Source organism: Gastrolobium bilobum, unplaced genomic scaffold (genome assembly GCF_033153095.1).
Source record: "Gastrolobium bilobum isolate Gb01-03AN ecotype WA unplaced genomic scaffold, APGP_CSIRO_Gbil_v1 utg19595, whole genome shotgun sequence".
Lineage (NCBI taxonomy): Eukaryota > Viridiplantae > Streptophyta > Magnoliopsida > Fabales > Fabaceae > Gastrolobium > Gastrolobium bilobum.
Genome location: NW_026895355.1, coordinates 108,320 through 132,365, shown reverse-complemented (window position 1 = coordinate 132,365; position 24,046 = coordinate 108,320). Strand labels below are relative to the sequence as shown.

Here is a 24,046-nt window from a genome sequence, read left to right as displayed (position 1 = left end):
GCATATTGATCCTATATAGATTCACCAATCTCGTATTGTACATCCCCAATTCTCTTGTATCGAACACTATCCAATTCTATTTTAAGTCGTAGATTGTATAGATAATTTCATAATTCTTTAATGATTTATGAAAACAATTATTTATACAAGAGAAAGATTGTTTTGAAATATATGCATAAATATTCATTTTAGTATTTCAGCAAGAATGTTTTGCACACATAACTATCCCGGAAACTTTACCAGATGATATCTTAAAACATAGAATAATCTGTGTATTTCGTACCAAATCTTATTTTGCGTTCACTTCTTGTACTACGAAATTCTGCCATATGCTGCTTAATAAGACCATTCTGTGCATGCCAGAAGAGTATGTAGTTGAACCATACTATCGAGTGATATGAGCAATGAAAGAATCCATTTCCATACGAGAAACTCCACCTTCATCCATGGACCTATGGATGGCTTTTTTAAGGTCCTTTGCTCTCTCTCGCATCTCATCACCTTCCTTTGTTTCCATCAACCTTCTCACAGCATTCTCGATAACTGATGCAGTCACCAACTCATCTCTCTTAGCCCAATCCTGCACAACCAAACCAATCTTCAACACTTCTGTTATCAAAACACTGTTTCTTGGCTGATCAGAGTGCATGGGCCATGTCGCTATTGGAACCCCCATGGTTATGCTCTCTATGCATGAGTTCCATCCACAGTGACTCACAAATCCTCCTGTTGAAGAATGGCTTAGAATTTCCAATTGGGGTGCCCAGTCTCTCACAACTAACCCCATTTCCTCAACTCTCTCTTCAAACCCATTTGGAAGCTTATGTCTTCTTACTTCATCTCCATTGAAGATATCTCCTTTGTCAGCATCTCTCAGCACCCAGATGAACTTTTGCTTGCTTTGCTCCAATCCAATTGCAATCTGTTCGACTTGTTCCTCTGTCAATGCTGTTGTTGTCCCAAAAGATACATATATAACTGATTTTGGCTCTTGTTTATCAAGCCACTCCATGCTTAAATGCTTTCCCTTTGAGTTTTTCTTCTCAATGGATAAAGGGTTGAAGGGCCCCAATGCCCAATGCTTCTTGCTACCCTCGATGCATTCCAACGATTCCATGTAAGGGCTTTCAAATGCCCTCGTTGTGTTGTAGATGTTCCCATCACTGAAATTATGGAAATCTACTTGTGCACAAATGAAATCTACGGATTGGTTTGAGAAGCATCCGTTCAGAGAAGGAACTACAGGGACATGTGAGTTTTCTACCGGAGGCTTTCCCATTGCCTCCCAAAAAATCAAGAATGTAAAAAAGGCAGAGCCGCTGTGAAAAGTGTAATTCTCTGCATTTGTTATATTTTTTGCATCTTGTGCCACTGATGCTGTTAGGGAGTCATGGATAACTATGACCCTTCTAGCTATAGATGAAAGGGATTGCAGAAGTTCTGCCACAGGCTCACGCAGATGTAAAGAGGCCTCAAAGGAAGGAAGCAAATGAGTTGGGGATTTGATTTCTTCGTTGGGGTTGGGAGGAGGGGAAACAAAGGGAGGAACTTCAAAATCATGGAAATGAATGTTTGAAATCGATTTTGGGTCCCAACCTTGGACACGAATTGTGGCCTGTCGGTTATGTATGGCTGAGCCAACATAATGAACAGGAATGTTGCGTGATAAGATTAGGCGTGACAGATGCAGAAGCGGATTGAGATGGCCTTGTGCTGGGAAAGGTATCACAACAACCACCACTTGGTTTTGATGAAAGGCATTCCTATTATGGCTTTCACTATTGATTTGGTACTTAGAAGCCATTGGGGAACGTTGGTAGCTAGAATCTGTTACTGAACTTATGGATTGGTTTATGTACTATTTGTGTGTTGGATGTTGCTTTGCTAGGTGGGATGTTGGGTATTTATAGAATCAGATATTACAATTTAGTGGTTACTGAAAAATACAAGTATTTTAAAAGGCCGCATGTAATATTTATACGCGTGCTTCGATCATTTCGGAATAAATGCTTATTTCTGTAACTTGTTTCCAAAGTAATTCATAAACACATTTTATTTCTGATCGTTATTTGCCTTTGTTTTCGAACAATAGATGTCCAATATTAATCCGAACAAGAAGATGATTATAGCACAAAAACAGAAGAACTGAGAGTAATTGAAAAACAGGGGGTATAGAATTTGTTTATTTATATTAATCCACAGACATTCGCTGGCTGGCTTGGTTGCATGCTCTTAATTAATCTCTCAAACGATGACTTATATTTTTTTATTCTGTTCGTTTTTCTTCCTCTTCCCTTCCTCCTATCTCTATATATATATTTTGGGCGAACTTATAACGACATGGCTTTTAAGAAATTTTTGTCAAAAGACTATTTACCGAAAGCATTTATAAGATAGTTTCTTTTGACATTTAGCGTAATTTTGTTGTCAAAAAGCAAATTTTATTTTTCCCTTACTTTCTTGTCAAAGCACTATTTGAGGTGATATCAAATTTGAAATTCTCTCTGGAACTAACTACCTATAAAGACCTTGATAGATTAATTATGGATATACAACTAAAGGAGTCCATGCCTAAAGGTTCTATCCAACCCTTGTTGCCATAATTTGGTTTCCTGCCCTGAACCCAGTTTGTGTCAGCTTAGAATTTAGAAAGGTGAGTTTGTGTTAAAAAAATAAAAAGTAAAAAAAAGGAAAAAATGAACGGTGACTTTGTTTTAGGTTTAGCCATATTCTTGTCATATAGCTTTGCCAGAATCTTAAAAAAAAAAAAAAAAGATAGGAAGTTTGAGATTACAGTGATAACTTCTAAATTTTACATTAAATTATGTTGAGATCATTGACCTTTATATTCAAATGAATTTACGGCATGGTAAATTAAGCTGACCATGCTTGCTTGTTTAACATGGTAATTACATAAAATTTCAGTAATTGATTAATTGCATCTTATATGTAAAACTATTATTTTAGAAATTCACAGTGTAGTATCACTCAGCAAAGCCAGTGTGCTTACAGGTCATAGTTTAAAAAAAGAAGCAGGCCAAAAAATCAAATATTATATTGCTACACAAGGAATACATAGATGCTACATTGGGACCTTTACATTGAAATGAACATCACCTATTTTTCCGGCATGGAAAATTATGCGCACCATGCATCTTAGGTTGATATTGTAATTCTTTAATCAAATCTTATATGGGTGAAAAAAGGTATTGGACAGGTTGGGTTAACACCACATGCATTCGTGTATGGGTTGACATCCAAAAATTGGAAAATTTTAATTGAACAAAAGTAGGAAAACCTACATTAAATATGCAGTTGACCCAATTCCATTTTTTTAATAAAAAGAAAATGATAGTTCAGGTAGTAAAGATGCTGAGTAACAGAAAGAAAAAGGTTTTGGTTCAATACTCACGTGCTACTTTGGAAGGTGCTTAAATATTTTTCACCCCGCGTTTGGGGGCATCATTTCAGGTTATTGTAAGCATGGAGTACAATCGGGCAAGAGGCCCGCTTAGTGGAGGAGTTAGATCATGATGTGCATATGGATAGTATGGCATTTTGGAGGAGTTTATTTGATGCACATAGAATGACATTTAGCATTTTGGGACTTAGATCATGAACATACTGCATGTTGAGATTTCCATGCTTTTGTGGTGTTCATGACTAGATTCTAAGTCTATGTAGTTAATGTACATTTATGCCTCTTGTTTATATTTGTATTTTGGTGAGCATAGGACTTGTCCATGGCCATATATTTTGTGTTTTGAGGCATTTGGAGTCTTATGATGTAAAGTGACCATTTGATGTTTATATGGCTTTGGAACTGGGAAATATTGTAATTAATGCATTACATAATGATTATGCATGATGGAAGGGCTTAGAGCCTACATTAGTAATGGTACATGGGTTATAGTAAGTATTAAAGTGATAGGAATGGAATCATGGATCCCTTGTGAAGTGAAAAAGTTATCAAAACTGGTTTTTCACAGTAAGGAGTCGATTCCCTGCTGTTGGGAATTGATTCCCTGAAACAGAACACGCAAATTTCAGCCACTATGAAGGCTGGAAATCGATTCCTAAGGATGGGAATCGATTCCTAAAAACAGGGGATTAAAAATTAAGCTTCTGTGTGTTACTGTAGCTGTTGGGAATCGATTCCTTGAGGTTGGGAATCGATTCCCACTGGACAAAAATTGAAAATATGTCGTTTTATCACCTAGAGTTAATGATATTGCTTGGATGGGTTATAATTAATGACTTTTATGCTTCCGCGAGTTTTGCGTTTACAATTTCGGTGTTATTTTAATTGATATCAGTCATGTTTGAGTTTATTTGAGTTGTATAATGTATTAGGACATTGCCCGGTCTACATGTTGTAGTTCCGTGACTAGATATACAGCTAGTTATGCCAGGAGGTTATTCAGTTAGTTATTTATTGCAATTTACATACATGCGTTATTTTGAAAAGAATAAGTAAGTCAACTTGGTTAATATAATAGGATCATAATTGGAAACAAAATATCTAGCTTATGCATTTAATTAGCTGCGCTATTACCATCTGTATGTTAATACACCGGGTGCACACGAGGTGTTACAAGCGGCAACACCGATATAGTGATATTCATCCCCTATAAGGGAACATATTGGCCTTGCAGCTCTAAACGGTACATTGGCGCCGTCTGTCGAAAATTGTAGAATCCAATTTCCACTCTTTTACCGAAGATCCTAAGAAAGCTAAAGCTTCAGATCATTCTGATCAGACGTCACATGGCAGTCACCACCCAGAGGACTCATCAGCCTAGAGCAACCACTCCAGAGAGACACGTCCAAACAGTACACTCTAGCTCCCCACCATCAATAGAGTTAGCCCTAGCTCCTCGTGTCGTTGCAACAGCCCTCCCACTAGTTCAACCCAGACCAAACATCCTACCACCTGCTGCGGATCAACATACCAGCCACGCCATGTAGGAAATGCAAAGAGAGATGACCAACCTTCGACAAGCTGCTTATGCAGGCAATAAGTTAGGTGTGCAAGAAGCCTACAGTGAAAGCTCCACCCCAGCCCCACCACCTCCACCCACCTTCCAGTACGTTGTGCCCCTACTAGTAACAGCTGCCTAACATGCTGCTCCTGCCCCTGTCATCCATCAACAGCCACCTCAACCCCAACAAAGCCAACCGGTCTTCATCTACAATAACCTTGGAGTACCGATTGCCACCAGATACCCTCATAGACCTTACACTCACCAATCCGGTGGCCCCCATCCCATGATACCATTGGCCGCTATAATACCATTACATGGCTACACAGTGCCACTAAATAATGTACCCGCCCAACCACAAGGATCCTACATGCTCCTAGGTGTAACACCCCGTGTATACCCGGTTTGTTATCATGTCATTGTATTAAGCTATGCTTAATTAAAATGTGGAATTAACTTTTTCCTTTCAATTATGACATCGTTATCATTTACCAAGTTGATTACTTAATCTTCTTTCCAAATAATGCCTGTATGTAAATTGCAATAAAGCTAAATACACTGAATAACCTCATTACATAAATAAGTGAGTATCTAAGTCACGGAACTACCATACGTTGTCCAGACCATAATCCTGATACAATTATACAACTCAATACTAAAGTAAAATATAGTCAATCAATGTGGCATGGACAACCCCCATGCTCACCAAATAAGGCAACAAAGCCCAACAGAGTCTCAACAACAACAGCAGGATAATAAATATAAAGAATGTCAGCATCCAAGCATATCATCATAAGTCATAAATCTCAACTCAGCTCCGGCCTCCTGCCGCCTGAGGTATCCACCCCCCGAGTTACCTGAACCTGAAATATGTGCCCCAAATGTGGGGTGAGAGCTCTAAACAGAAATCTCAGTAAGACAAGGGGTCCACAAGGATTTCTCCACCCAGAGCTCACTTACATGTGCAATATAAGTTCAAAAGCAGTAAAACAATATAAGTTCCAAAATCAGTGCAATGCAGCAGAATAATCATGTCATGTGTGTCAACTATTCTACTGGCCAGAGAAATGCAGGATTTACATACATCTATTACCTACAATCAGTGCAAGTCACTACTTGCACCCACCCACAGAATCACCCTATGGTATGTCTCCTACATACACAGTGTAACGCCCGGCCACTTGCAAGTATCAACGACTATCCCCACACACTAACACGAGACTTTTCAGCGTGCTTTATCCTCAATCGTGTACTTTCCGGGAAAACTTTCCAGGAGGTCATCCATCCCTGAATTGCTCCAAGTCAAGCACGCTTAACTGTGGAGTTCTTCCAATCCGGGCTACCGAAAAGTAGATGCTTCTTGTTAATATAGGTAGTACCAATTAATTCTTATAAGCTATCCCCAGTTGTGCTGTCCTATACCAGCACAATCTCTGAAATCTCTCTCTTTCCGGTGTTATTCGATTCATTCATGTACCCCGCCGCTGGAAGCCTGCCAGGAGCCGCTTCTTGTCTGTGCCCTTGCGCACCGGCGATCACTCCCCGCCCTCGTCATCACTCGGGATGTTACATGCCCACCAGCTTCCGCCTGGTTCGTCCTCGAACCACACCGTACTGGATGAGAGGCCCTGCTCTGATACCACTTGTAACGCGCGGCCACTTGCAAGTATCAACGACTATCCTCACACAATAACACGAGACTTTTCAGCGTGCTTTGTCCTCACTCGCGCACTTTTCGGGAAAACTTCCAAGAGGTCACCCATCCCTGAATTGCTCCAAGTCAAGCACGCTTAACTTTGGAGTTCTTCTGATCCGGGTTACCGAAAAGTAGATACTTCTTGTTAGCATAGGTAGTACCAATTAATTCTTATAAGCTATCCCCAGCTGTGTTGTCCTATACCAGCACAATCTCTGGAATCCCTCTCTTTCCGGTGTTATTCGATTCATTCCTGTACCCCCGCCGCTGGAAGCCTACCAGGAGCCGCTCCTTGTCTGTGCCCTTGCGCACCGGCGATCACTCCCCGCCCTTGTCAGCACCCGGGATGTTACATGCCCTCCAACTTCCGCCTGGTTCGTCCTCGAACCACATCGTACTGGATGAGAGACCCTGCTCTGATACCACTTGTAACGCCCGGCCACTTGCAAGTATCAACGACTATCCCCACACACTAACACGAGACTTTTCAGCGTCCTTTGTCCTCACTCGCGCACTTTCCGGGAAAACTTCCCAGGAGGTCACCCATCCCTGAATTGCTCCAAGTCAAGCACGCTTAACTGTGGAGTTCTTCCGATCTGGGCTACCGAAAAGTAGATGCATCTTGTTAGTATAGGTAATACCAATTAATTCTTATAAGCTATCGCCAGCTCTGCTGTCCTATACCAGCACAGTCTCTGGAATCCTTCTCTTTCCGGTGTTATTCAATTCATTCATGTACCCCCTCCACTGGAAGCCTGCCAGGAGCCGCTCCTTGTCTATGCTCTGGCGCACCATGCCCTTACTAACCGGCGATCACTCCCCGCCCTCGTCAACACCCAGGATGTTACACACAGGCTTACCGTCTAGGTGGAACAATACATGCATATCATAAGGCACTTGCACATAGAGCTCGACAGCATTTCAAAATCAATACATGAAAACACATCATGCATATAAACCATTCCTCCATGGGGTATGGTGGAACCAACAATGGCCAAACCGAGGACATGAAAGCTTACCTCGCAAGTTAATTATCCAACCAAGAGTCCAACCAAGTCCAAGGTCCACAAACAGCACTGTCACAGTTTGTTTATACCAACAATCATATGAACAATCATAATCTACAAGCATATGACATAAAGACAACACTTTCCTTTTACGTTTCATGTCTTTAGGCTTCTCACAAAGCCATAAGCCCTCAATCACTTTGATTCTGACTTAGTTAATTATTAAAGAGGTTCAACTTAACCAATAATGGGTCCATAAACCCATAATACACTTATGTCATAACAGAACTATCACTGTCTCAAAATTCCCATAATATCCGGATATTTGTCGGGGGCATATCCGGATATCCATATCCGGATATCATATCCGGATATCTACAACCCCATATCCAGATATCAATATCTGGATATTTCCAACCCCATATCCGGATATGAATATCCGGATATCATATCTGGATATTTCGCGACAGAATACAATTTCTGCATTTTGCGAGATATCACACCCAAGGTTCCATTTTTAATCCATTTCAACATCCAAGCATGCATTTTTATATACATTTAGGTTCATTTACATGTTGGTTACCTAAACAACTCATTAAACATGTCAAGACTCCACTTTTAACCAAAGAAACTCATGATCAAGTGTGGTGAAGCTTTCCCAAGTTCAAAACAGAAAAGGAATGCTCTTGGAGCTCTCAATGTAGCTCCCAAGATTCTGACTTCAATATGCACGAAAATGGCACACCAAGAACGGTCCTTTCTCTTCAAAAAGAACTTCTTGAAGCTTCAACACTCAAGGAAATGGTTCCCACAACTCCTACCAATGAACTCAACCCTCACACCTCCAAAACAGAGGCCAAACTCAGAAAAGGAAACACCTTATACTCTCTCAAGTACAAAGAACACTCACACAAGGAGATTTGATGAAGAAACCAAGAGGAAAGGTGGCCTCTTGGCTCACAAAGTGGAGAGGAAGGGGTGGCAAGGGTGGCTAATGACCTAGGACATGTGCCAAGTCCTTATATAGGCCACTTAAGTTTTAATCGTACTGTATTAGCGCTAATAGCTACGCTTAGAATTTTAATCCCAAACTTTAGATTCTGAACCTAGCCATTTTCTAAGATTTGTCATATTTTTATATTATTTTTTGCAGTAATTTCTAGTACGCGCTTTTACTTAGCCAATATCAGTTTTGACACTTGTTCTCATTATTTTAACTTAAAACTTGTCACACTAGTCCTATATATTATTCTAGTGACATATAAATACTATTCATAATTTTCCGGGATACTTCGTCGGTACGTATTTATACCGTGGAGCAGAACCGGCATTTGCACTTTTCGTCAAAAAAACGACTTTCAATATTATTTAACACTTACTATAATTATTTAAGTTTTCTCATAATTATTGGGGTCAATTATGAAATTATTTCCTAAATTCACATTTAATCAATTAATTTCCTAAATTACCGGTGCAGGTTCTTACATTCACCTTACCTTTTTAGGATTTTGTCCTCAAAATCAGAAGCATACCTGTCCCGAAACTCGGGGTACTGCCAGAGAAGCTCGTCCGCTCGCTCCTAAGTACACTCCTCCGGAGTTCTTCATGTCTATTGCACTTTGACCATCGAATGATCTTGCTCCTAAGCCTTTTCTCGCCACGATCGAGAATCTTGAATGGTGCGACGGGAGTCTTTAGGTTCTCCCGAACCTTCACATCATCCGGTTGCACCATGTGCGAAGGATCTGCTATGTACTTTCGAAGCTGAGACACGTGAAACACATCGTGGATGTTGGCCAAGTTCGGAGGCAAGGCAAGCCGGTAGGCAACAGGTCCTACTCTACCAAGTATCTCGTATGTCCCAATGAATCGCGGGCTCAGCTTCCTCACTCCGAGGGCTCGACCAACACCGGTGATAGGTGAAAGTCTCACAAACACGTGTTTACCCTCACTGAACTCCAGTGGACGATGCTTAATATCATAATAGCTTTTCTGGGAATTTTGCGCCTGCTTCACTTCTCTCTGATCAAATGGATCTGTTGGCTGGTATCTTGGACAAAGTCCAAGCCAAACAACTCTTTATCTCCAACCTCGGACCAACAGGTAGGAGTCCGACACCTTTTACCATACAACGCCTCGTAGGGTGCCATGCCCAGGCTAGCATGGAAACTGTTGTTGTATGAAAACTCAACCAATGGCAGGTACCTATCCCATGCTGAACCCTGCTCCAAAGTGCAAGCCCTCAACATGTCCTCCAATGTCTGGAAGGTCCGCGCAGTCTATCCGTCAGTCTGAGTGTGATAGGTTGTACTCAATCTCAACTGAGTACCAAAAGCTCCCTGCAGTGCCTCCCAGAACCGAGATGTGAAATTCGGGTCCCTATCACTGATGATACTCTCGGGCACCCCGTGAAGCCTCACGATCTCGCAAACATAAAGTCTGGCCAACTTCTCAATAGTGAAGCTCACCTTTACTAGAAGAAAGTGGGCAGACTTAGTGAATCTATCCACAATGACCCAGATAGAGTCACAACTAGCCTGAGTCTTCGGCAATCCCACCACGAAGTCCATGGAAATGCTCTCCCATTTCCATTGCGCAATCTCAAGAGGTTGAAGCTTACCAGACGGCTTCTGGTTTCTATCTTCACCTTCTGGAAAATCAAACACTTGGAAACATAAACAACAATATCCTTCTTCATGCCCAGCCACCAGTAATTTCTTTTCAGGTCCTGGTACATCTTTGTAGCACCAGGGAGGACAGTAAACTGACCCTTATGAGCCTCTGTCATCACCTCCTCAGTCAAAGGACCTCGAGGAATCACAATCCTCTTTTGGAAAGTCAACAAACCATCCTCGTTCCAAGACACACTGTCCTGGTTCTTCACATAGTCAAAGCATTCTCTTTGCACCTGCGCCTCTTTAATCTTTTCCATGAGCTCGTTTTCAACTTGTCCAGTTTCCATTTCGAGAAGTGCACCCCCAAACAAAGAGGTCACTGTCAGATCTCGAAACTGCTCGATAATATCATAGTCACCCATTGTCAAACTGGATAGAGTCACGAATTTCCAACTCAAAGCATCAGCTACCACATTGGCCTTGTCAGGATGGTACTTCAATTCAAAGTCGCAGTCCTTCAGATACTTCGTCCATCGCCTCTGTCCCATGTTCAGCTCCTTTTGATCAAACAGATACTTCAAACTCTTGTGGTCACTGAACACGGAAAACTTCATACCAAACAGGTAATGCCTCCAAATCTTGAAAACAAAAACAATAGCAGCCAACTCCAAATCATGAGTCGGGTAGTTCTCCTCATGAGGCTTCAATTGCCTCGAAGCATAAGCAATCACTTTGCCCAACTGCATCAACACACAGCCCAGCCCTTTTCCAGAGGCGTCAGTGTAAAGCTCAATCTCCTTAGCAGGATCACGAAGAACCAACACAGGTGCAATAGTCAGTCTCTCCTTTAACTCCTGAAAGCAATCCTCACACTCGTGAGTCCACACAAATGGAGTCTCCTTCCGGGTAAGGTGAGTCAATGGTAGAACCAACATGGAGAATCCCTTGATGAACCTCCTGTAGTAACTAGCCAAACCCAAGAAACTCCTAACTTCTGTAACCGTCTCGGGTCTCTCCCAATCTAACATGGCCTTAAATGGCGCCGAACTACGGTATCAGCAGGTTGAGAAGGTAGCCCTCACACTTTTTTTTGCAAACCGAAGGGTGAGACCATATTTCCAGTGCCATCCCATTGTGGTCCGAACCAACCAACCCATCCACCGGATATTGCACAAACTGGACCTCATCAGATGAATGATGTCCTGGGAAATTGAATTGTCAGAATATTAGCTTAGCTATAAACCAAGGACAACCATCAAAGCACATGCTCTTACATGTTTCATTGCAGAAATGACGCATGCCACCCAATTTGCAGACCCCGCCACCAATGAGCAGCCGCCAGCTGTATGGAGACTTTTCGTAGATGGCTCCTCCAACACCAAAGGCTCTGGCGCTGGCATCATAATTTAAAATCCATACGGGGTAGTAGTTGACCACTATCTGACATTCAATTTCAACACTACCAACAACCAAGATGAATACAAAGCCATTATAGTTGGCCTGCTCCAAGCCAGAGAGTTGGGAGCCCAACGCCTCAAGGTCTTCAGTGACTCTCAACTTTTGACTTTTCAAATCTCTAGTGAGTACCAAGCTAAAGGACCTTTAATGAGAAATTACCTAGAAAAGGTTAAGGAAATCATGCGAACCTTTAAGGCGGTTGACATGGAGCACATAAGGCGATCAGAGAATGTAACAACCTATTGTACACCGATATTGTTAACATTGATTATGATATTAAGCGTAGTTACAATCATAGCAGTTTATTTAAAAATACGAGTAAACTTTTTCCCTTTCATTACGTGTACAATTTAAAACAGTATAAAACGTAATGAAACAAACTGTGATCGTAACTGATTTCTAAATGCGAAATTAATATTATACTTGGTTAACTATCATACAATACTTATTTTCAATTGCTAAGAGATTCCCATAAATCAACTTAGCCTAAAACACACTTTTACGATTTTCCTAACACTGAACATGCTTTTGTTCTCTCAATACTGGGTGTGACACACTTATCATTAATTTCTCATCTTTTAGTATATTAAGCTAGACTTCTTTACCTTTCCAAAAAGGTATCATACGTCTCAATAGGAGTTCTCTAGCTCTGGTTATCATCGTTTGAAGTTGGACAAGCAAAGCTGTCAACCAACTACAAACAGAGTACCAAACATCCCTCACCATTTTTGCGATTTCCAATGTTTTAATCAACCAATTTCTCTCACATTTTTATAAAGAATATTAGACACCTTTATCTTCAATTTGATATATCATAAGCCTAATTCGAGTAAAAATTGAGGGAGATATCATTTTTTTTAAGAAGGGACCCGAATAGCCCCCTGCACATGACTAATCAGGGTCTTCACTCCCCGCGAGCTACAGAATGCAATACAACTCTAAATAGAACCAAATTTTGGGAAAATATGGCTGATATCTCGACCTTTCGAATGAGGTATGTCATGTCCTAATTGGACATCTATGGAGGGAGATATTGTCTCCTAGAGTTGGCATAAAAACTGATCAACTCTAAGAAATTTTGATGGCATGTTCTTTTTTTTATTAACTAATCCCACTTTATGAAAGTGTGTTCTAAATCATTAATTGGTACCTAATTGATAAGGGTGGCAGACAAGGATCAACAAACTTTGGTGCCCTTACAATCCACATAATTCAATTACTTATTACTTATTTCAATCACATAATTTAATTACATGCATTTGACATATTTGAATACCATCATAACCTATAATAGGCCTATTGCCCTTCCATCACATACATGCTTCATAAATTTACACAAGGTCCATAATACTTGAATTACATTTATCCAATACCAATTATAACTACTAATCAAATGCTCCAAATACAAATGACATAATCACTAAACTTAGCTAAAATACAACATGAACAACAAAAGCATGGTACATGTCACTCATGCAATATAATATGTCCATGCTCTAAGTATAGCCTATCCAAATAAATCCAAAATGTAAAATTGGCATGCTGTAACACCCCGTGTATACCCAGTTTGTTAACATGTCATCGTATTAAGCCACACTTAATTAAAAATGCGGAATAACTTTTTCTTTTCAATTATGATGTCATTATCAATTACCAAGTTGATTACTTAAATCACTTTCAAAATATTGCCTGTATGTAATTGCAAATAGACAGCTATCTACACTGAATAACCTCATAATATAAATATGTGAGTATCTAAGTCACAGATCTACAACACGTAGTCCGGACATAATCCTGCTACATTAATACAACTCGAATCCAAATAAGACATAGTCAATCAATGTGGCATGGACAACCCCCATGCTCACCAAATAAGGCAACAAAGCCCAACAGAGTCTCAACAACAACAATATAATAATAAATGTAAAGCAGTAAGCATCCAAGCATAATAATCTAAACAACAAGCATATCACATCAGCTCTGGCCTTCTGCCGCCCGAGGTCTCAACCCCCGAGTTACCTGAACTTGAAATATGTGCCCCAAATGTGGGGTGAGATCTCTAAACAGAAATCTCACTAAGGCAAGGGGTCCTCAAGGATTTGTCCACCCCAAGCTCACTTACATATCAATATAAGTTCTAAAAGCAATATACAATATCAGTTCCAAAATCAGTGCAATGCAACAGATAATCATGTCATGTGTGTCAAGATATTCTACTGGCCAAAGAAATGCAAGATTTATATACGTCTATTACCTACATTTAGTACAAGACGCCACTTGTACCCACCCATAGAATCATCGTATTGTATGACGCCACATACTCAGGCTTACCGTCTAGATGGAACAACACATGCATATTATAAGGCCCTTACACTTAATAGCTCAAAAGCATTTCAATCATCAAAACATGAAAACACATCATGCATAAAACCATTCCCCCATGGGGCATGGTGGAACCAACAATGGCTAAACCGAGGACACGAAAGCTTACCTCGCAAGCTAACTATCCAAGCCAAGCTCACACTAGCTCAATGCCCACAAACAGCACAATCACAATCTGTTTATACAATAATTAATCATCAATAATCATTGCTCAAGATTCCATTAAGTGATTAAGGCTTTCCAACTCATTTTAAGTCATTCCATGCAATTTCTGAATGAAGTATTCGAATACTCCTCGATGAGTATTCGAATACTCCATGTCTCCAGAAAGTATCCGAATACTTTCACTTAAGTATTCGAATACCACAAGGTATCCGAATATTTTTCCCTCAGTATCCCAATACCATCAGGTATCCGAATACAAACACAACAGTATTCGAATACTACCCTGTATTCGAATACTTACTCAAAGGTATCCAGATACTTTTCTTCCCAGAAAAGTATCCCAATACTCCTGCAAGGAGTATTCGACTACCAAGGGATAAGTATTCGAATACTACACGAAAAGTATTCGAATACATATCAGACAGAATGCAGAAACTCGAGTTGTTCACTGTATAATTCCATTTTTAAGTGTTCAAATGCGATTGGGAGTCCAATAACTCACTAAACAGATATTCATTAACATATATTATAGACTCAGAAACTCAGTCCTTAACTCAAATGATCCAAGTTTTACTTTTTAATGGATTAAACAAGCTTAAATCATGAAAATAACAAAGAGGTAGTCATGATATACCTCCAAAGCTCAAAACTCCAAAAATAAGACACACTAGGGGTCCTCTACACAGCACCACAACACTGACTTTACCAAGATACGAATTTGATCATCAAGCTTGGCCCTTTATGCCAAAAGGTGGCTTCTGGAAGCTCAAAAAACCAAGAACAAGGATCCACTCAACCAACTCAGAAATACAGCCTCCTAAACCTCACAAACTCTGAAGCTAAACTCAGAATGAGGTCTCCTACTCACTCCCAAGGCAAGCCCACACTCACACAAGTGTTTTAGTGGAAAGAATCAAGGAGAAAAGTGGCACTCACAAGAGGAAAAGGAAGGTGAAGGTGGCAAGAGGAGGCACAAGGATGCTGAAGAAAATCAAAAAACCCACGTAGGAAATCAAACATGGCCTAGGGTTTTGGGCCAAATGGGTATTTATAGCCCACTTAAGTGTAATCGCATAGCATTAGCATTAATAGCTATGCTTAGCATTTTAATCCCAAACTTAGGATTCTGAACCTACTCATTTTTCTAAGATTTGACATATTTTTATTTTATTTTTTGCAGCACCTTTCCGGTACGCGCTTTTACATAGTCAGTATCAGTTCTGACACCAGTTCTCATTATTTTCACTTGAAACTTGTTATGCTAGTCCTATATATTATTCTAGTGACATATACATACTTTTCATAATTTTTCGGGATATTTAATCGGTACGCATTTATACTGTGGAGCAGAATCGGTATCTGCACTTTTCGTTAGAAAGCAACTTTTAACATTATTAATCAGTTACCCTAACTATTTAAGCCTTCTCATAATTATTAGGGTCAATTATAGAATTATCTCATTAATCTCATAATTAATAATTAAATTCTCAAATTAACGGTGCAGGTTCTTACTCATGCTATCATCATGCACTCCACATATGCTACTCATCATCCTCAATCAGTGGGCCTCTTGCCCAGGACTCCAGTACCGCTACATCCATCTGAAACACAGCTCCATTGCACGAGATGATATATAAAAATATATCTTAGTAACCAAAAGGTTCTGGAGGGTCACTCCGCCCAATGGGTCACTCAGATGTAAAATGACAATAATATAACCATACACACATCATACAAAATCGCACAGCCCAATGGCTTACAACATACGGCATATCATACGGGCTCTCTTCCAAGAATGTATCCCCAGGATATCATTCAAGGTGCCCCCAACTCTGACTCCCGAGACATTCCTAGAGTGCTCCTCAACGGATCACAACTCTATGTCCCCAGGTCAAGTAGAACTCCCCACGAAGGTCTCTCAAGTGGAAGTCTCATACGACATACGGTAACTATCTACTGGCCAGAGATACAGTACAACTCACTTGTACCCATTCAACAAATACATGCATGATCATGTTATACTTACACTATTGCATCAAACAACTTCCAACCACTACCCCAATGGGCATGGTAGAGCACACACGGGATTAACCTCAGTACCAAGAGATTACCTTTGTGAAGCTCTCAAGCTAGGTTGCTTTAATCACAAGTTACCTCGTAACTTTCTTCAACAAAGAAATGCCTACACAAAAGGTCATTTGTACATCCATTAGTGCCACAATGACAACCCATTTGGTTATCCATACAATCATGCATACAAGTGCTTAATCACTTACCAATATCTTTTTGGTCAAGGACCTAAGAATCCACAAGCTCCAAGCTTTAGCCTTCTAGGATTTCCTCCATGGGAGATAACTTACAATGATCACAATACATGATCATCAATCCACTTGCTACACAAGTTATGATTCAACACAATGCATCTCCCTTCCATATGTACCCAATTCGGCCAAAAGGCCATTTTTACAAAATTCATTTTGTTAATTTTATATAACCAATCTAATGGTTTACTTGTTCAACCACAACACCATATAAATAGCCCAAATGTATCAAACCATCACTTAGGACAATTTTCTCCAAGAAAGCCTAATATGACCGAATGGTTGTCACCCAAGTGGTTAGGGATTTTTCTTGCATATTCAAAGTTCAAGGCATTCATTTAGGCCTACACTAGTTCATCCAATTGCTCAACAAATCCATTCATCAAGTGATCTTTCTTTCAATTCACATGCATCACTCACTCGTACAACCTATTTATACTTGATTCAAATCCATACAAGTTCAACTACACAATTTTTGCATCATATTTCCCTTAATTTCCCTAAATGGCCGAATATATACTCCAAGGATACCAAATAATTTTCAATTGATTTTCACACATCCAATGCACCATTCATCATGTTATTAACTATTACAACTAATCCACAACTCAATTTCACAAGCATTCAACAATTCAATTTCACAAAATTATGCTCATCCATCCAAAAATTCAGTAAGTTTTCAAACTTTTTCACAATAATTTTGACGAGCTCAATCACTCTAATTCATCATTCTACATTTGAGGTCCCCAACTACCTCCAATCAACATACATAGGCTTACGTTTCACATTTTGATCTTCAAGAATATCCCGCCATAGGTAGTGAAACTCACCAATGATCAAGGTCTGAGACCCCTAAGGATGATCTTCAAGCAACAACACAACCAACAAGCTCCAATGGTGTCAATGGCTTCAAATTTTCTCAAGGATGTGTGAGAAATATCTCAAAATCTAGGGGTTTTCGAGAGGAACGGAGGTGTGGGTTGGATTCATAGGGCCATTTACTTGAAATTTCATGTAAGACAAGAGTGGTTTTGGTTGAGATATGGATGAGAAATCTTCAAGCCCTAACCAAGGAAGGTGGGTCAGTTTTTCAGAGAGAGAGAATAAAGGTGGAGGATGATGAATAGTGGATGATTAGTTGGTTGCTTATGTCACTTAACTGGGTGGGTCTCACTTGACACCTCACTGAATTCAAATTATTTCAAATCTTCCACATAAACCACTAATCTCCAATTAATTTACAAACTCCAAAATTTAACATTCACCAAAGTCTTTTAATTACCCTCGAACAGATGAATCTGGAGTTTTCCAGTAATTCGGTGAAATCACTATTTTAGCCTGATATGTGCATCGTTGGCACGTTTCCCCAAAAGCTCTAAAATTCATCAAATTTTATCAACAATTATATTTCTTGGTCTTAAGTTCCTTTTCCAATTTATATTCAAACCTAGAGCACAAATTTCACTCAGCTCGTTTTTTGGTGCAACTGTACCACTGTATTTCATCTAGTAAAACATTATTCATCAAATTTCCAGAAACTTGCCTAACCACTCAATTTTTCGTTCTGAATCCATTTCCAGGGTTACTTTTCTCATTTGAGACCTTATCCTATCATTTTACTATTTAGGGTTATGTGTTTGTTAAATTATCGTTTACCTTTTTACGTATTTTGACCCAGAACTCGAGATTTTCACTCATCTTACCCCTTACTCCTCATTTTAAGTATAATTACGTGTTTCAAATCTATGAGGTGTTATAGAGAACACCCGAGCTGACATCTTCGCCAAAATAGCAAGCACTAAATGTTAGTATATGGATGTCTTAGAGACAATCTTTTGATTAGATTAGGACATATGTTGACCTTTTATATTGTCGCAAATAAATAAAAGCACTCTTTATCCTGTTTCATATTTTGTCTCAAAATTATTGTTAATATTTTATATGAGTAACTGGATAACCCCCTTGGAATAGAACATGTATCTCTTGAGTATCTGTGATGAGATCACGATCATGAGGATTCAAGTATACCAGATGTTTATTCCTAATTTTATGTTCCTAGTCTAGAGACACTGAGAATGGGGATCAATAATCTCGGGTAAGACTAGCACGGCTTATCTACTTGTATTCGGATAAAAGGTAAAGACCTCATGAGCTACAGATATGGAGATGTTTTAGCTAAAGTCATAGGTGGACCTATAAGGATATAGCTTGCACTGAACAGACCCACAAAGAGACTCTATGAGGAAATCTCACAAACAATATCATTAGAGTAGTCTCTTTATATTTGGATATGTCTTTCCTTAGACCAGAAGTTATTACCTAGACTGTGTTCTAGAAGGCATGCTTTGATTGTATACCTCGTCTGCCTGAAACATGGAGACTCATAGGTACACTGTTGGGCTTGTCCTGAAAGAGCACAGGGCTAGGGTGATAAGCTGAAGGAATTCGTCAAATCTCTGTGAGAGATTAGGTTATCTGTAAACCGGAGAAATCAGGATGACATTTACTGGGACTTAGGAATCTATGCATAGTAAAAGAGATCATGAGATGATCTGCCTTTAGAGTCAGTAAATTGAAGATTCCCTATTTCGAATAAAGCTTACCCTAAACCGCAAGGGTTGATACACTTCCTTACCCTAGGTTTTATGGGAAGGTAACCGAGACGAAAGGAAATACATACGGCAACCAAATATGTGTAATAGGATGATTATGACATTAACCTAACTAGCTCTGGGGCAACAAAGCATTGCTAGTGCTCTGTGTTGTCATTAGATGGGTTGTGGGCTTATTGGGCCCAAGCCCATTTATGTCAGTGGCTATGTTGGGCCTAATGAGTCCCTCACTAACACCTTATTGTCATGACAATATAACATTAAGGGTTTTGGGCCTAATAATGGTTATTAGCCCAAGAAGAAGTTTGGAAGCCCACCAAAAGGGAAAAAGGGCACATGGTTAGTTAATGGGCTTGGATGGTCCAAGACATTACTAATTAATTTAATTAGTTAAATTAATTATCAAATGTTTAAATTTTGAATTTTGAATTTGAAATTTGAAATTTGAATTTTCAATTTGAAATTTGAAATTTGAATTTTGAATTTGAAATTTGAAATTTGAAATTTGAAATTTGAAATTTGAAATTTGAAATTTGAAATTTGAAATTTTGAATTTTGAATTTTGAAATTTGAATTTGAATTTTGAATTTGAAATTTGAATTTGAATTTGGAATTTGAATTTGAATTGAAAATTTAAATATTTGAACGTTTGAATTCAAATGTTTGAATTCGAATTTGAATTGGCTATGAAAAGTTGTTTCATAACAAAATGATAAGATAAGATCTTGTTGGAACAAATTCCAAATATCAGGAGGAGATCTTTGACAATCTTCTAGTGAGGATATGGGGCGCTGATTTTGGCTTCTGATGATGGTCATAGGATCAACCAAATGAGCTCCAGTCAGATTTGGTTTGTTGAGAGAATAAGTGAGACAGTTGGTTCAAGTTTGAATGCATCTGGTCAACGTATCTGGACTATTATGAGGCCAAGTGGGGCGCACCATATGGCTGGCTATATGATGGTTGTTGTGTCAGATTCTTGTTGAGATATTCACTTGATATCATGAGGATGTGAGAGGAGGTTGTTAACAAGATTTGAATTTTGCAACAACTCCACTCATCCCCCCTAATGTGCGCTACATAGGGCTTTATTTAAGTGAAGAAAATCTGATTTTAATTAACTAATTCTCTCATCTCCTTGTGGGTTCCTTTTGTCAGGTTTTTCTTAAGAGAGTTTTGAAATAACCTAGCCTTTTTCAAAGTAAAACCATGCGCCACTTTTGTGTCTATTCTTGCTGAATATTCACTCTTCTAAACACCTTGACCTAGCCTCCTCCTTCACACATTGGGCGCATAGCTTGCCTCCATTGGTGTTTTCGTTGGTGGCCTTGAAGAAGAGTTTTTCCGTCTTGACAAAGGGTGGTGTGGATCAACATTAGAAGGCTTGCATCTTCAAGCCTCATCTTGATCATCCTCAAGTTTTGGAAAGCAAACAAGGTAACATCCATGCCCTAAAGCATGTTTCTTGATATGGTATGTGTTATTCTGCTTGAAAAATTTTGTTTTTCCCTCTCACATGCCTCGACCTTCAAGGTCAGTTTCTTTCACTAAAAGCCTAGGAAACAATCGCACAGTCGTCCAACAAAATTTGCCTAGTCCAGGCATTGTTATGTGCATCTTAGACGTAATGGCTAAGACTGCCCAAGAGATTTGGAGCATACCCATCATTAATTACCTCTCTGAAGGAATCCTCCCCTCAGACCAGAAGGAAGCAAAGAAAATTAAGCGAAGAAGCTCACACTTTTGCATTGTGTAAGGCCGCATGTACAAAAAGGGACTGTCAGCCCCACACTTAAAGTGCATGAACCCGAGCGACATTGGGTACATTCTCGAAGAAATTCATGGAGGCTTTAATTATCACCACATAGGAGGATGCTCTCTCGTAAGGAAAGCTCTTAGGGCAGGGTTTTATTGGCCCACCATAGAAAAGGATGCCCACAACCACGTAAAAAAGTGTGAAAAGTGCCAAAGACACGCCGATATACACCGGGCACCACTTGAAGAGTTAAAGTTAATAACATCCCCTTGGCCCTTATACAAATGGGGCATAGACCTTCTGGGACCATTCCCGAAGGCGATCGGCCAAATTCAATGGTTGATTGTCGCCATTTATTACTTCACCAAGTCGGTGGAGGTTGAACTAGTCGCCACCATAACTTCACAGAGAGTGAGAAGATTCTTTTGGAAAAACATAGTTTACTATTTTGGCATCCCCGGAGAGATAATCACTGATAATGACACCCAGTTCACGGATGCCGGATTTAGAGAGCTAATGGCAAACCTTCATATCAAACATCACTTTGCCGAATTAGAACATCCCCAATCTAATGGGCTAGTGGAGTCAGCCAACATAATGCTTTCTTGAAGAATCAAGAAGAGACTAGAGGCACATAAAGTGGCATGGGCTGAAAACTTAGACAACGTCCTGTGGGGCTACAGGACCACCGCCCAATCCAGTACTGGAGAGACACCCTTCAGGTTGACTTACGGAGCAGAATACATGATCCAAGTTGAAATTGGCGAGCTGCCCTAGAGAAGACAGTGTGCAACCGAAATAACTAACAGCAAAATTCTTAAAGAAACACTTGACCTCATAAACGAGCTCCGAGAAGAATCCACACAAGCTGAAGACTCCTCCAAGGAAAGGTCTACCACCCGTTACAACGAGAAACTCATCCCACGCAGGTTTGAAGAGAGAGACCTCATACTCAGGTGAGCAGATGTTGGAAACAAGAACACTCGCGAAGGAAAGCTTGCCCCCACTTGGGAAAGACCCTACCGAATAGCCAATAAGTTAGGAGGAGGTGCCTATACCCTAGAAACTCTAGATGGTAAGGCGATCCCAGGGTATGGAACATGGACAAGCTTAAAAGATATTATAGCTAAAGGCACAGGCTTAGGCCAGGTGACTAATGTACTCAATAACTGTACTCTTTTTTCCTTTACCAAGTTTTTATCCCAATGAATTTTTCTTGGAAAGATTTTTAATGAGGCAGACAATAAGTACTTATTCAACCATGAAAGGATCAATAAATGTTTATTTCACTATTTCCATCCCAACTATTTCGCCCATCTATAAGGATTAATTTAGCTATGTTCGGTCAGCCCGCCAAACATTACACTTAGGAAGGTTCTCACCCCCAGTGAACATCCATGTACCCGGAAGGTTCTCACCCCCTCCAAACGTTACACTTGGGAAAGTTTTCACCCCCAGTGAGCTTCCAAGTACCGGAAAGGTTCTCAACCCCGCCAAATGTTACACTTGGGAAGGTTTTCACCGCCAGTGAGCGTCCAAATACCGGGAAGGTTCTCACCCACGCCAAATATTACACACAGGAAGGTTTTCACCCCTGCCAAATTTTACACTCGGGAAGGTTTTCACCACCGCCAAACGTTACACTCGGGAAGATATTCACCTCCGCCAAACATTACACTTGGGAAGGATTTCACCCCCGGTGAGCGTCTAAGTACTGGGAAGGTTCTCACCCCTGCCAAACAAAAACTACAAGCGAAGCCACACATTAATCGGAGTAAGCAAGACAAATAAAGGCTCAACTACGAAAATTAACTTTCCATTACAAGAAGTTGGATTACAAATAAAAGGTTGTCATACCAACCACGATTAATACAAGAAAAACTAAAGATAAAGTCCACCTTTTTGGCTAAGCGGCTTGCCCAACTTGATCCTAACCAGTAGCATCAAACGCCGCCGACCCAGTTTACACCTTGGTTGGAGCCTGATTCACTTCGATGGTACCTGATTCCTCGTTAGACTCTGAAAACTCCTCCACCACCCTCACCTCCCTGTCAAAAAGGTAATGAATCAAATGGTCATCCTCAACCACGTATTCTGGGTCAAGTCCAACAAGATCTGCCTCCAGATAATGGAATCGAGCTTGGTGAGGTGCATTATCAAATGAGTCATACAAAACTTTGGCCAACGCTGCCTGGGAGTTATCTATAGCGGCCTCTAGTTCCTTGACCCGCTTCGTAGACCGTTCTAAGTCTTCCCGATCGGCCAACACAACCCTCATAGCTTCTTGAATCTTGGCAAGATCCGTAGCTAACCTTTCTCTAGCTTACGAAAGCTTAGCCTTGACCAGAGTCAGCTTGTCCAACCTCTTTGACAAGCTATCATCAGCCTGAGAAAGGCGTTTAACCTCCTCGCTTTTCTTCTTCAACAAAACATTACTATCATGTAATGATTTATTAATAGCTATTAAGTCGCTAGCCTCTTTGCCAAGCCTACCAACCTCAGCAGTGAGCTCCTGAACTTTTCTTCCCAGCTAGGAAATACAGTCGTCCCACTCGGTACAAAGATGACCACCAAGAAGAGTCGCCTCTTAAATGGATAGAGCCCGCCCAATGAGCACCTGCGCACAGTCAACCATCGCCAGATAGTCTATTTTTCCAAGCTATCCCACATTCAAAGCTGGTTTGGTAAAACCATAGCTAGATCTATTTCCGTTAATTTTAAGGCCTTATCCAAAGAGACAGGCGTCATTAAGGAAGAAACCTTGGCACATGGAACTGCACCATCAGCACTCTCCCCACCATCAAGGCCCACAACCCCGCCCTAGTTAACAACAACCACATCAGACCTCCTCGGCGCAGGGGAACCATCCTCCCTAACTGGCTCAGACAGATTTGGCTTAGCTCTCGCCAGCTTCACTTTCTTCGGCAGTGGGACATCCTCAGTCCTAGGATTTTTCTGCCTGTAGTGAACCTGATCCGGTTTCATAGGTTGCTTAGGAGTTTTTCTTACAAGCGAGCTACGAGCCCAATCTTTCATCTCCTTGATGATAGAT

The 24,046-nt window shown here is 40.2% G+C and overlaps 1 protein-coding gene across 1 annotated transcript; it reads right to left on the bottom strand.

Moving 5' to 3' along the window:
• Positions 1 to 385: 385 nt before the first annotated feature.
• LOC133306871 (zeatin O-glucosyltransferase-like) lies at positions 386 to 1,804 on the bottom strand. Its single transcript, XM_061507249.1, has one exon. The coding sequence runs from the start codon at positions 1,802 to 1,804 to the stop codon at positions 386 to 388; it is 1,419 nt and encodes a 472-aa protein (XP_061363233.1).
• Positions 1,805 to 24,046: the final 22,242 nt, after the last annotated feature.